The sequence below is a fragment of the Pseudophryne corroboree genome, chromosome 9 (assembly GCF_028390025.1).
Source record: "Pseudophryne corroboree isolate aPseCor3 chromosome 9, aPseCor3.hap2, whole genome shotgun sequence".
NCBI lineage: Eukaryota > Metazoa > Chordata > Amphibia > Anura > Myobatrachidae > Pseudophryne > Pseudophryne corroboree.
Window position 1 is genome coordinate 24,805,728 of NC_086452.1, and position 15,489 is coordinate 24,821,216.

The window sequence follows — 15,489 nt, forward strand, 5'->3', positions numbered from 1 at the left end:
TGACTGACATGTAAATAATTGTGTTTATATTAGTTTCTCTTTGTGATTCATATAGTCTGACATTTCATTCTGCCTTTGGCAGCCAAACGAGATCAGTGTACACAGTTGTTGCTTTAACATCTCTGTCATCCCCTCACGGTTTAATAAGGACATTTACAATTATATTATCTGTGCGAAAAATGTATTACACATAACTTAAAAGCAAAATATATATATATAATAAGATTTTACTTACCGATAAATCTATTTCTCGTAGTCCGTAGTGGATGCTGGGGACTCCGTCAGGACCATGGGGAATAGCGGCTCCGCAGGAGACAGGGCACAAAACTAAAGCTTTAGGATCAGGTGGTGTGTACTGGCTCCTCCCCCTATGACCCTCCTCCAAGCCTCAGTTAGGATACTGTGCCCGGACGAGCGTACACAATAAGGAAGGATATTGAATCCCGGGTAAGACTCATACCAGCCACACCAATCACACCGTATAACTTGTGATCTAAACCCAGTTAACAGTATGACAAACGTAGGAGCCTCTGAACAGACGGCTCACAACAAATAACAACCCGATTTTTTTGTAACAATAACTATGTACAAGTATTGCAGACAATCCGCACTTGGGATGGGCGCCCAGCATCCACTACGGACTACGAGAAATAGATTTATCGGTAAGTAAAATTTTATTTTCTCTGACGTCCTAAGTGGATGCTGGGGACTCCGTCAGGACCATGGGGATTATACCAAAGCTCCCAAACGGGCGGGAGAGTGCGGATGACTCTGCAGCACCGAATGAGAGAACTCCAGGTCCTCTTTAGCCAGGGTATCAAATTTGTAGAATTTTACAAACGTGTTCTCCCCCGACCACGTAGCTGCTCGGCAGAGTTGTAATGCCGAGACCCCTCGGGCAGCCGCCCAGGATGAGCCCACCTTCCTTGTGGAATGGGCCTTGACAGATTTAGGCTGTGGCAGGCCTGCCACAGAATGTGCAAGTTGAATTGTGCTACAAATCCAACGAGCAATCGTCTGCTTAGAAGTAGGAGCACCCAGCTTGTTGGGTGCATACAGGATAAACAGCGAGTCAGATTTTCTGACTCCAGCCGTCCTTGAAATGTATATTTTCAATGCCCTGACAACGTCCAGCAACTTGGAATCTTCCAAATCGCTAGTAGCCGCAGGCACCACAATAGGCTGGTTCAGGTGAAACGCTGACACCACCTTAGGCAGAAAATGAGGACGCGTCCGCAGTTCTGCCCTGTCCGAATGGAAAATCAGATATGGGCTCTTATACGATAAAGCCGCCAATTCTGATACTCTCCTGGCTGAAGCCAGGGCCAGTAGCATGGTTACTTTCCATGTAAGATATTTCAAATCCACCGATTTGAGTGGCTCAAACCAATGGGATTTGAGAAAATCCAAAACTACATTCAGGTCCCACGGAGCCACTGGGGGCACAACCGGGGGCTGTATATGTAGTACTCCTTTTACAAAAGTCTGGACTTCAGGAACTGAAGCCAATTCTTTCTGGAAGAAAATCGACAGGGCCGAAATTTGAACCTTAATGGACCCCAATTTGAGGCCCATAGACAATCCTGTTTGCAGGAAATGTAGGAATCGACCCAGTTGAAATTCCTCCGTGGGGGCCTTCCTGGCCTCACACCACGCAACATATTTTCTCCAAATGCGGTGATAATGTTGTGCAGTCACCTCCTTCCTGGCTTTAACCAGTGTAGGAATGACCTCTTCTGGAATGCCTTTTTCCTTTAGAATTCGGCGTTCAACCGCCATGCCGTCAAACGCAGCCGCGGTAAGTCTTGGAATAGACACGGTCCCTGCTGAATCAGGTCCCGTCTTAGAGGTAGAGGCCACGGATTTTCCGTGAGCATCTCCTGAAGTTCCGGGTACCAAGTTCTTCTTGGCCAATCCGGAGCCACGAGTATCGTTCTTACTCCCCTTTGCCGTATAATTCTCAGTACTTTGGGTATGAGAGGCAGAGGAGGAAATACATACACTGACTGGTACACCCACGGTGTTACCAGAGCGTCCACAGCTATTGCCTGAGGGTCTCTTGACCTGGCGCAATACCTGTCCAGTTTTTTGTTGAGGCGAGACGCCATCATATCCACCTTTGGTTTTTCCCAACGGTTCACAATCATGTGGAAGACTTCTGGATGAAGTCCCCACTCTCCCGGGTGTAGATCGTGTCTGCTGAGGAAGTCTGCTTCCCAGTTGTCTACTCCCGGAATGAACACTGCTGACAGTGCTATCACATGATCTTCCGCCCAGCGAAGAATCCTTGCAGCTTCTGCCATTGCTCTCCTGCTTCTTGTGCCGCCCTGTCTGTTTACGTGGGCGACTGCCGTGATGTTGTCCGACTGGATCAACACCGGCTGACCCTGAAGCAGGGGTTTTGCCAGGCTTAGAGCATTGTAAATTGCTCTTAGCTCCAGTATATTTATATGAAGAGACATCTCCAGGCTTGACCATACTCCCTGGAAGTTTCTTCCCTGTGTGACCGCTCCCCAGCCTCTCAGACTGGCATCCGTGGTCACCAGGACCCAGTCCTGTATGCCGAATCTGCGGCCCTCTAACAGATGAGCACTCTGCAACCACCACAGAAGAGACACCCTTGTCCGTGGCGATAAGGTTATCCGCTGATGCATCTGCAGATGCGATCCGGACCATTTGTCCAGCAGATCCCACTGAAAAGTTCGTGCGTGGAATCTGCCGAATGGAATTGCTTCGTAAGAAGCCACCATCTTTCCCAGGACTCTTGTGCATTGATGCACAGACACTTTTCCTGGTTTTAGGAGGTTCCTGACAAGTTCGGATAACTCCTTGGCTTTCTCCTCCGGAAGAAACACCTTTTTCTGAACCGTGTCCAGAATCATTCCCAGGAACAGCAGACGTGTTGTCGGGGTCAACTGAGATTTTGTAAAATTCAGAATCCACCCGTCTTGTTGCAGCACTACTTGGGTTAGTGCTACTCCGTCCTCCAGCTGTTCTCTGGACCTTGCCCTTATCAGGAGATCGTCCAAGTAAGGGATAATTAATACGCCTCTTCTTCGCAGAAGAATCATCATTTCGGCCATTACCTTGGTAAAGACCCGAGGTGCCGTGGACAATCCAAACGGCAGCGTCTGAAACTGATAATGACAGTTTTGCACCACGAACCTGAGGTACCCTTGATGTGAAGGGCAAATTGGGACATGCAGGTAAGCATCCTTTATGTCCAGGGACACCATAAAGTCCCCTTCTTCCAGATTCGCTATCACTGCTCTGAGTGATTCCATCTTGAACTTGAATTTTTGTATGTACAGGTTCAAAGATTTCAGATTTAGAATAGGTCTTACCGAGCCGTCCGGCTTCGGTACCACAAATAGCGTGGAGTAATACCCCTTTCCCTGTTGTAGGAGGGGTACCTTGACTATCACCTGCTGAGAAAACAGCTTGTGAATGGCTTCCAATACCGTCGCCCTGTCTGAGGGAGACGTTGGCAAAGCAGACTTTAGGAACCGGCGAGGGGGAGACTTCTCGAATTCCAACCTGTAACCCTGAGATACTACCTGCAGGATCCAAGGGTCCACCTGTGAGCAAGCCCACTGTGCGCTGAAATTCCTGAGTCGACCCCCCACCGCTCCTGAGTCCGCTTGTACAGCCCCAGCGTCATGCTGAGGGCTTTGCAGAACCCTGGGAGGGCTTCTGTTCCTGGGCAGGGGCTGCTTGCTGCCCTCTCTTACCCCTTCCTCTGCCCCGGGGCAGATATGACTGTCCTTTTGCCCTCTTGTTCTTATAGGACCGAAAGGACTGCGGCTGAAAAGACGGTGTCTTTTTCTGTTGGGAGGGGGTCTGAGGTAAAAAGGTGGATTTTCCGGCAGTTGCCGTGGCCACCAGATCCGATAGACCTACGCCAAATAATTCCTCCCCTTTATACGGCAATACTTCCATATGTCGTTTGGAATCCGCATCACCTGACCACTGTCGCGTCCATAAACTTCTTCTGGCAGATATGGACATCGCACTTACTCTCGATGCCAGAGTGCAAATATCCCTCTGAGCATCTCGCATATAAAGAAAAGCATCCTTTAATTGCTCTATAGTCAATAAAATACTGTCCCTATCCAGGGTATCAATATTTTCAGTCAGGGAATCCGACCAGACCACCCCAGCACTGCACATCCAGGCTGAGGCGATGGCTGGTCGCAGTATAACACCAGTATGTGTGTATATACTCTTTAGGGTAGTTTCCAGCCTCCTATCAGCTGGATCCTTGAGGGCGGCCGTATCAGGAGACGGTAACGCCACTTGTTTTGATAAGCGTGTGAGCGCCTTATCCACCCTAGGGGGTGTTTCCCAGCGCGCCCTAACCTCTGGCGGGAAAGGGTATAATGCCAATAACTTTTTTGAAATTAGCACTTTTCTATCTGGGTTAACCCACGCTTCATCACATACATCATTCAATTCCTCTGATTCAGGAAAAACTACAGGTAGTTTTTTCACCCCCCACATAATACCCCTTTTTGTGGTACTTGCAGTATCAGAGATATGCAAAGCCTCCTTCATTGCCGTGATCATATAACGTGTGGCTCTACTTGAAAATACGTTTGTTTCTTCACCGTCGACACTAGATTCAGTGTCCCTGTCTGGGTCTGTGTCGACCGACTGAGGTAAAGGGCGTTTTACAGCCCCTGACGGTGTCTGAGACGCCTGGGCAGGTACCAACTGGTTTTCCGGCCGTCTCATGTCGTCAACTGATTTTTGTAATGTGCTGACATTATCACGTAATTCCATAAACAAAGCCATCCATTCCGGTGTCGACTCCCTGGGGGGTGACATCACCATTACCGGCAATTGCTCTGCCTCCACACCAACATCGTCCTCATACATGTCGACACACACGTACCGACACACAGCAGACACACAGGGAATGCTCTTATCGAAGACAGGACCCCACTAGCCCTTTGGGGAGACAGAGGGAGAGTTTGCCAGCACACACCCAAGCGCTATAATATATATGGGAACAACCTTATATAAGTGTTGTATCCTTATAGCAGCTTAAATATATAAAATATCGCCAAAAAAAGTGCCCCCCCTCTCTGTTTTACCCTGTTTCTGTAGTGCAGTGCAGGGGAGAGTCCTGGGAGCCTTCCTCACAGCGGAGCTGAGCAGGAAAATGGCGCTGTGTGCTGAGGAGAATAAGCCCCGCCCCCTATTCCGGCGGGCTTTTCTCCCGTAGTTTGTAATATCTGGCAGGGGTTAAATACATCCATATAGCCTCAAGGGCTATATGTGATGTATTTTTTTAGCCATAAAAGGTATTTACATTGCTGCCCAGGGCGCCCCCAGCAGCGCCCTGCACCCTCCGTGACCGTTGGTGAGAAGTGTGTGACAAACAATGGCGCACAGCTGCAGTGCTGTGCGCTACCTTCAAGAAGACTGAAGAGCCTTCTGCCGCCGGTTTCTGGACCTTCAATCTTCAGCATCTGCAAGGGGGGTCGGCGGCGCGGCTCCGGGACGAACCCCAGGGTGAGACCTGTGTTCCGACTCCCTCTGGAGCTAATGGTGTCCAGTAGCCTAAGAAGCCAATCCATCCTGCACGCAGGTGAGTTGAACTTCTCTCCCCTAAGTCCCTCGATGCAGTGAGCCTGTTGCCAGCAGGACTCACTGAAAATAAAAAACCTAAAAACTTTTTCTAAGCAGCTCCTTAAGAGAGCCACCTAGATTGCACCCTGCTCGGACGGGCACAAAAACCTAACTGAGGCTTGGAGGAGGGTCATAGGGGGAGGAGCCAGTACACACCACCTGATCCTAAAGCTTTAGTTTTGTGCCCTGTCTCCTGCGGAGCCGCTATTCCCCATGGTCCTGACGGAGTCCCCAGCATCCACTTAGGACGTCAGAGAAATATATATATATATATATATATATATATATATATATATATATATATATATATAATTGACTCCAGAATCCCGACACCAGTACAACAACTGTTGACATCTCAATGGTAAATAACGGGGAGACAATTAGGGTTTGGGCCCTGGGGGTGTCTGGTATGGAAGGTCGACAGTGTCTAGGTCAACCACTACTGGTCAACAGTAACTAGGTCGACAGGGATTCTAGGATGACAGGGTTTCTAGGTCGACAGGTCAAAAGGTCGACATGAGGCTTTTCATATTTTTTTGTGTGTCGTATTCTCCGTACAGTGACCGGGAACCCCAATTATTCCCAAAAGTAGTCCACGTGGATCGTTAAGTATGAAAAAGTTCAAAAAAAAAGAAAAAAATTGTGAAAAAACTCATGTCAACCTTTTGACCTGTCGACCTAGAACATGTCGACCTAGAAACCATGTCGAGTCTAGTTACTGTCGACCAACAGCGGTCATCCTAGACATTGTCGACCTAAGTGTGGTCGACCTAGAGACTGGATACCCCCTGGGGGGGTTAGACACTGGATGGGGGGGTAGCCGTAAACGGCAACCCACGGTGTCTTAGCCCTAGCCGCCACCCCCTAAATCTTAGCCCTAGATGCCACCCCAGGCGGGTTAGAGTTAAGGTAGGGGGCAGCGGAGGTATAAAATAATTATACCGTTTCCTGTTGGCATTCTAATTGTTGGGATGCCGGTGTTGGTCATGTGACTGCCGGTATAATGTATCGCACCCAGTTCAATAAGTAAGGTAACGACCTCTCACGTGTGTAATGTTCTCTATTTCATCCTAATTTCCCTCCAGGCCAGAGCAGGTAGACCACAGCTTCCCCTGACGGCCAATAACACTGCGCCTCATATCAGCCATACTGTCCCAGCATCAGGTGTAAGATGGCGGGGCGGGTGGACACATGGTCACACATTGAGGTGCGTAGTGTGGTCACATCAGCAGCTGACATACATCGTCATGGAAACTGGTTTGAATTTGATGTACTTTGAGACGGAACGTATCATTGCGCTTAATCTGCGATTTTATACCAACTCCTTTGCAACTAAAACACTAACCCTAAGTACCTGGGACACTACTGGGCATATAGATCACAATCCGCAATTCGGATGCAGATGGGATGTGATAAAGTCGCTGAAATCCGCAATGTGTATCATACTGAATATTGCATGCAGGGACAGAGATTGCGAGAAAGCTCTGTCCCTGTGAATCATTTTAACGCAACCCCTCCACTTACACTTACCTGCAGCCAGGACTGGTAATCCGGTGAGGGTAACCAGTCATCTGATACTGTGCTGCGATGTGACACCCGGTGCATTAAAATAAGATGTTGGCTTGACAGCATCACTTTAGTGCACCGGGGGGGGTCACAGCAGGAGCATAGCGATCAAATGACCGGCTGCCCTCCTGGATCATCAATCACCAGTTTTGGATGCAGGCAATTATTACCTTTTTTTTCTTCTAACTTTTAGTTTTTTTTACACAGTGATCAGCCTGTGGTCTATTAGACACACATTGTTTATCACAGGGGCAGGATTCGAGCTCAGCCTTCACCGCCAGCAGGTAGAGAAGGCTGTGCAGGGTTACTGGAACCAGAGGGAAGCTCAATTAACACAATCTCAAGATAGCTTTATTATCACAGGGCTCCCTCTGGTATTTTTTTACAATTTGATTTTAGTAAATTCGGGCACATGGCATTTCCTATTACAAGTATCAGAAATGCGATCTGGTTGCTAAAAAAAATGTAACTTAAGGGCTTGGAGGTGAATTTTGTGAATTCTCCTCCAATTAACCTCCAGTACCCTCAGGTGATACTAATATAATGTGACACATCCTTTTCACATTATTTTAGAAAAAATAATTTTGATAAATATAAGTGAATATTTTGGTAACTACAATGTCAATAAGATACAAACTTCAAGAAAAACTACAAAATATGGGAATGGCTACACATGGCGGAATGGCTAGATCACACCATGCGTCTTGCGCCCTATGGAAAAAAAACATACTGCAGGGAGAAATACTGCAACAACCAATCAGACATTTGCATTTATTGTCTAATTTGCACTAGAAGGATCAAAGCTTATTACATTCCCCGACCAGGCACCACAGGTCACCGCCCAACTGCGGCCGTCAAACGCTCCAACATACCTTTCTCATAAGCCCACATCAGACAGGTCTGTTCCTCCTTCTCACCACTTGATCTGCTGGGATCACAGGCCACCAGGTTCATGTCGGCTCCATTGTCCAGCAAGAACTGAACCAGACGCACGTGCCCGTGGTAACAGGCGCAGTGCAATCCTGGGAGATTGGGAGATGAAGTCACCGGCATTAGATGGAGTATAATAGAACCAGACCCAATGATCATAAAGCCAGAAGTGATATTCTTTCCGGGGAAATATGTTATACAGAAAATTACCCTGCGCTGAAAGGATAAGATGATTTTATTTTATTACAGCCAACAAGCCGGTAGTTATTCTGCCAGCCCGAGAAGAATGATACCCTCCAAACAAAAATGAATAAATAAGAAAGAGAGTAAAGAATAATCATAAATGCTGCGAGGGTGTATAAAGGACAGAGAACAAGATCATTCGTAGACATTAAACTTTCCTAAGCAGAATTAATTGCTACCTTGCGTGGGACAGGTAAGCCGTAATACAGAATTAAAGGGATAGCTGTAATGTCCTGTTCAGAATATGAAACTGCTGCCTATATCTGGATGTGGAATTGTATCCAAGTCCCCTTACATCCAACCGGGTGTCCGCTTTTTGTCCAGTACGCACCACCCTCTCACCCGGATTGGTGTATGCACCTGTCCCACAAGCGTGTGGGGCAACATAGGGGCTAGAGATTGCCATCGGCCATCGATGATTTCAAATCATTGATGGTTTATGGAAACTTTTGGCATTGATGGGGGAGAACCAGATGGTTTCTCACCACCGATGGTAAAAGAACCGCCCGATAGTTCTTTGTTTCATTTATTTTTTATTTTTACACAGAGCATAGCTCCACCCCACAACACCCATGAAGCCCCGCCCCAGGTTCTGTTTGGCCCACAGGCCAGTCAGTGAAGGAATAGGGATGAGCATCGGTTAGTGTAACCATCGATGGCCATCCATTACATTGTTTACATTATGCAAGTCTACAGTATGAACATACTAGTGTTAGAGCCAGGCTGTGGGTTATGGCTAGATAGTATTGTCCACATACTCACCGTCAACAACATGTCAACAATAAGTTAGTATCGACATTCACAATGTGGAACTCGTACACAACACCCCTGAGACATAGGTTTATGATAATTATACATTATGATTGTGGAATAGAGGGGCAGGAGCATGTGACTGTATATAACTTACCGGTATGTCCATCTCTTCCTTGGTGGTTGATGTTTAAAACATTCTGATCAAGCAGAAACTTTACGAGCTCTAGATTTCTGCCGTACGTGCAGGCACTATCGGAGACAGAAGCATCAGTAATTCACGAAATACCCATACGATAACTGTAGTTCAATGTTCCGCAATCGCAGACGTCGCCAGGGCGAATGAACGAGGGCTGAGGTGTTAGAACAAATGATGTAGAGCAATATGCTATACGCCGTAGTTCCATTATCAGCTGACGCTGCTCTGAATGTAAGGGGGATAAATAAATCTGTTCCTCTTATTATGCAGAGTATGTGATGCTTCCGGAGATACAGTGTATCATTATACAGAGGCCGCTGGAATCTGAGCCCGGTAATGTTCTGCAGATCTCTGGAGAGGTTTGTGCACTAATAATTTGCACAAAAAAAGAATATAAATGGCACAATGATATGTGGATAATGTACGTCTGGGGGTATTTGCAGGCAGCAAGGATAGCCAGTACTAAGCATACAGTACAGTAGCTGTCTGCAGTTATAGGCCAAGGGATGATGGGGTAATTCAGACCTGGTCGTACATCTACGATCAATTTCCTTGACATGTGGGGGGAGGTCCAGCACAGGGCAAGTCCACCCCACATGCTGGGTCAAAGCATCGCACGGGGGCGTACACACATGGGCAAATGTGTCCATGTCTCGCAGCAAACACCGGCAGATCGGTGCAGCGCACAAGCCCGGCTTCTATGGACTGCACCAGCTAGGTAAGGCTAACAGCAAGGCAGGCAGTGGCGTCCCACCGGAAGCATGCTCTATGCTAATCACATTCCGGACTGGCAGTCCTCCCCTTGGGACACGTGTCCTGGGTGTGATGAGCAGATAGTGCTTCCCATGGGAAGTCACTGCCAGTGTAGCCTGTGCACACGGACTGTAACTGGCTCACTGGAGGTGGCAGATTTTACCAGTGGCGGCTGCAATGCTGCAGCCTCTAGGTAAATTCCACCATGGGTCCTCATTATACTACTAATGGTCTGATTGTGAGTCATAGGCATGACAATATTCTGTAGCTGTAGCTGAGCAATGTTTTTCAACTGAGCGTGCATCCTAAGTCGCGAAAACTTCACACAGCACGTGTGTAACACGTGCAGAGTCTCACGGACTATAAAATATATTGCAAATGTAATGGATGTCCCTGTGCGGTGGCTAGACATATGGAGATTGTCCATCCGATGGTTGCGTCTAAAGGAACTGACAGTGGGTTTCTCAGTCCTTCAGATCATTCCAATGACTCAACCTCCAATGTCCAGCTCTAGCTTGAATTGAATCTTAAAGGGGATGGTGAGCCATTGAAAGGATTCTTCAAAGTGGGAAAGAGGTTAAGGGGTGGCGGGAGAGGCAGATTAGGAGAGCTACACTATTCGGTATGGATTGTCGAGGGGAAAGGGGAGGACCAGGGAGGAGGACGTTACAGTAGTCAAGGCGGGAGATAATGAGGGGGTGGACCAGGGAGAGTGAGAAAGGGGTATATTTTGCCCATGTTGCAAAGGAAGAGGCACCAGGACTGCAGGAGAACCTGGATTTCAGATGCGGAGCTGAGGGTGGAATCAATGATGATGCCAAAGCAATGGACATGGAGAACAGCAGAGAGCATGATGATGTCAATTGGGAGGAATATTGGCCATGCGTCCTGCTGTGGCGTCACTGGGGTCGGTGGCGCGCGGTGCGGCAAACAGCCTCGCAAGAAGGGGCGTGGCATCAGGACATGCCCTCATTTTCATCACTATGGGGGTGCAGTATTCACGGAGGAGCTGCCATTTTGGTGTCACCGCCTCGGAGGGTGACACCCGGGTGCTGTCCGCAACACTCTACTCTAGTGACGCCCCTGGTCTCCTGGATTTGGCCACGCCCCCAGTCTCTGGGCCCCATTGATCTCTCAATGGCCCTGATATAAGCAGGCCCATAGGAGTATAATGTATGGAGTGCTAGCTGTGTAAAGCAAAACGCCTTGGTATTGGATACAATGAGATACTACATGGAACAAGCTTATAATATAAATTGTGTCATATACGACTGAGTGCAATATACCTTATAGCACCGTGCATAATAAATATTGATGTGATAAAATCAGAAGTAAATGTATACATTTATTGATGCGTGTTATGTATTATTGTCAAGCTCAGCCCCCACAAAAACCATTGCTTACCTATGGAAAGCCGTTTCGCTGAAAATATTTTCCTTCGTCAGACTTTCTGTGCCCGAGAGCTGGATCAATTCCCTCATCGCGTCATATTTGCCATTGTAACAGGCGCTGTCGGGAAAAACACAGAAATAGAGGGATAACGCGGTGAGTTTGAGGCCTTAGGCCGGAGCCTGGGGCTTGGCTTACTCACAGGTGCAAGGCCGTGTCTCCATAAATATTCACAACGTGAGGCTGGACATCTGAGTTATTTTGCAGGAGGTATCTGACGATTTCATGGTGTCCAAATCGTGAACAGAAATGCAGCGGAACGTGATCTTCATTATCTTGGGCATTGACTGCAGGAAAAATGCAAAATACGTTGTACATCGAAATATGTGTACAATAAAAAACGTATTTCAAAGAATACACATGACAGCTGCGGACTTCCATTTGGTCACTTTTTAGGTCTTTATGTGCTTTCGAAAGAAATGTGAAAATTGGCAGGGTTGGATTCGCTATTGGACAGTGTTTCAGTGAAATGTGACTTCAACAAAATGGCCGCCATTATTGTTCTTACTTTTTATTGGTGTTTTGGCTCTAATGTTTCTGTGATATCAGGACAAAATTAAATTCTAAAAGTTACTGGTGCTTGCCTGCGGTCTACTGATTACATCTATCTATCTGCTTGTTTCTCACATGCAACCGGACAGTAAATAGGTGGATCGTGCCATTAGCCGAACGGACTGAAGACTTACCGTCTGCTTTGCTTCCCTCCTCCAGCAATAATTTGGTGATTGTGAGGTACCCCTTGGCGGAGGCGAGGTGCAGGGGTCGGTCTCCCACCTCTCCGCTCATGTTTACATCTGCGCCAAATTTCAGGAGCAGACGCGTGACCTAAGACACATTTGAAAGAGAAGCGGTATATGAAACTAATTCACAGATTCTTTTATTTACAGATTATGACACAATTGATATTATACCGCGTGGTGTGGCGATTTGCGCCTTCCCCACTAAATCATGTTTCTTGTGCTGCGTATCCCAACCCAACTAAGTAAGTATGGTACGTGTGATGTACTCAGCGCTAGGAGTAAGAGTGGCAAGGATGAAATCGCATAGCAAGTTGTAAAAAACAGAAGCTCATGTGAGTATGATACATAAATTAAATCTCTAAATTAGACTGATAAAAAGCAGAGAAATAAGGGGACTATTCATGAAGCAGTGAAAAGTGTGGAGAAGTGAGCCAGTGGAGAAGTTGCCCATGGCAACATTTACACTTGCTATATTGCTCAACACTTGTCACAGCCTTGCATGGCACAGCGTATTGATAAAGTGGCGTATGGCCTAAAAATGCGCAGTGAGCAATCAGTCATGACAAAACTCTTTTCACAAAGCGCATAAAGGGGGTCATTCCGAGTTGATCGCTCGCTGACGATTTTCGCAGCGCAGCGATCAGTTAAAAAAATGGCAAAACTGCGCATGCGTATGCACCGCAATGCGCACGCGCGTCGTACTGGTACAAACAGCATCGTTGCTGTGCAATGCTTCTAGCGAAGAATCCATTCGCACAGCCGATCACAGGGAGAATGACAGGAAGAGGGCGTTTATGGGTGTCAACTGACAGTTTTCTGGGAGTGGTAGGGAAAACGCAGGCGTGTCCAGGCATTTGCAGGGCAGGTGTCTGACGTCAATTCCGGGCTCGGACAGGCTGAAGTGATCGCAGCGGCTGAGTAAGTTCAGACCTACTCAGAAAGTGCAAAAAAAAAATTTGTACCGCTCGGCTGCACATGCGATCGTACACTTGCAAAACAAAAATACACTCCCCCGTGGGCGGCAACTATGCGTTTGCACGGCTGCAAAAAGTAGCTAGCGAGCGATCAACTCGGAATAACCCCCAAAGTCTGAGTCACCCTTCTGATAACCAAATGTGTAAAGAGATAATGAATTAGATATTTCACATTGATCATATCTCACCTGCTCGTGCCCATTGTATGCCGCAATATGTAACGGGGTGAAGAATACGGCGTCTTGCACGTTGACATATGCTCCGTGTTGTAATAAAATATCAACAGCCTGAATATGAGAGAATAAAGACCTTCAGGTATGGCAGGAAATAGATAAGTGATGGAAAGCTAATGAGATGTAACCTTCAGATCTCATGCCATAGACAGATCGGACAATGGCTGCATTTCATTTATACAAGTTGATTCAAGTGAAATATATTAGTCCTTGGGGCTATGAGCACAGAATCGGAGCGAGCAGACGTGACTCCTCATGATTGCAGCGCGTAATGAGACAATAAACACTGGGAAAGGAAAACAGGTCATTTAATAAGGACCGGCTACTTCCACATAACGTTACATGGGCACCAATAAAATTCCAAATGTGTGTGCTTTATTATGTGTTATAATAGCAGGAGGTCACACTGATGGTATTACAGTACACCCCACTCCCAGAGCCACAGGGGTTGGGGGCCATCCTCTTAATCTGGGCACACACAAGGTGACCTCTGCCGGGCGACAGGAGCAATGCCCAACAGAGAAACTGCGAGGGCTCCAATTGAGTTAGATCAATCAGATTATGGGGCGTCGAAGTAATTTTCGGGCCACAGGTGCCATGTTATCAGGTGTGTGGCAAAGGTTCGGCAGAAACATCACAGCGTTTCTGGCAAGCAGAACGCAACCAGAGTGTCAGTCGTCTCTGTCTTCTCATCTTGGCCCAGATTTATTAAGCCATGGAGAGTGCTAAAGTGCACGGTGATAAAGTACCAACCAATCAGCTCCTAACTGTCACGTTACAGGCTGTTTTTGAAAAAAAGACAGGACCTGATTGGCTGGTACTTTGCCTCTCTCCAAATATTGATACATATGCCCCTTAGTTTTAATTCTGCGCATGCGTCCCGATGGACGCAATAGTGGCTGCAACTTTATGCTGAAAATGCGTCCACATGGGAATCCAGGCCCAATGACACGGATGATCCAAAATGTCACAACTGAATGCCTTATATTTTATCTGAAGAACTGTACCTGGCGTTCAGTTCTTTGATTGCACGGCTTTTTAGTAATTATGCAAAGTGATCGATTCCTCAAGTTCCAAATCGCCGGCAATAACGCCTTTGAAGTTTGAACTATTTTTTTTTTTTTGGTAGACATCTGAAAATGCTCTGCAGTCAATAACATCAAATGGAGAGAATATCTATTTCCCGAGGCATACCATCTGCCTGTGTACTAAGTGTCCACTTTCATCACGTCAGGAGTGGACCTCTTAATCCCCCAGGAACACATTCCGCTTTCCAGTACTCACTAAGAGACGACGCATGTAAAAATGGAGCTTTCTCGATATGTCTATTCATTTCCCAACAAATCTGCAGAGAAATCTGAAACTCCCAGAGAAAGCGGCCTCACTACATATTACTCGTCCGCCAAGCGTGAGAGAAAAAATATCCACTTTGTGTTAACTAATCGCAGCAATATCTTCAAAGGACAAGTCGTCAGGGTGGATCAAACCTGCGTTCCCGGGAAATAAAACCAGACTTCACATATAAAACAGAGCCCCACGTTCCAGAGGCATACGGAACATAAGGGTGTGCAGATTCCAGATGAGGGGCACGTGGAATGCCCAAAACACCACGGACGTCTCGCACCACAGTAGTAATTTACATCATTTTATTCCAAGCAAACACAGACACAGAAAGCGACGGTTCTAGGTAAATACCTCTCAGGCTGCACCAACGATCCCAATAAGGTGCACATTTTTGCATGTTGCTGTAAATATGAAGCTGTGCACAGAAGATCGGCTGCACAGAACTACCACTAGGCAGGGCTGCGTTATCAGCATTGTAGGCCCTGGGCAAAGCAATGCACCAGAGCCCCTGTTCCCTGCCCACCCATTCACAGGAATGAATTAAAAAAATCATAACTTACCCATCCATTGGTCTCACGCCATCTCTCCCCAAGCTCATACACAGTGAGTGGCTGTCAGCACTCTCATTGGTGGATAGCTCCAGCCATGCACCAATCAGCATACGGACAGCCATT

The 15,489-nt window shown here is 47.1% G+C and overlaps 1 protein-coding gene across 4 annotated transcripts in view; it reads right to left on the reverse strand.

Moving 5' to 3' along the window:
• Positions 1-15,489, reverse strand: part of TNNI3K (TNNI3 interacting kinase) — a 308,028-nt gene that overhangs the window by 218,382 nt on the left and 74,157 nt on the right. For 3 of the 4 annotated variants that reach the window (XM_063939082.1, XM_063939084.1, XM_063939081.1), the window contains 6 exons: positions 13,427-13,525; positions 12,211-12,349; positions 11,667-11,811; positions 11,480-11,584; positions 9,281-9,375; positions 8,073-8,222 (listed from right to left, as the gene is read on the reverse strand). In XM_063939082.1, coding sequence (XP_063795152.1) covers positions 8,073-8,222; positions 9,281-9,375; positions 11,480-11,584; positions 11,667-11,811; positions 12,211-12,349; positions 13,427-13,525 — 733 coding nt within the window. The remainder of the gene's footprint in view (positions 1-8,072; positions 8,223-9,280; positions 9,376-11,479; positions 11,585-11,666; positions 11,812-12,210; positions 12,350-13,426; positions 13,526-15,489) is intronic. The other variant, XM_063939083.1, reaches the window with a different exon arrangement.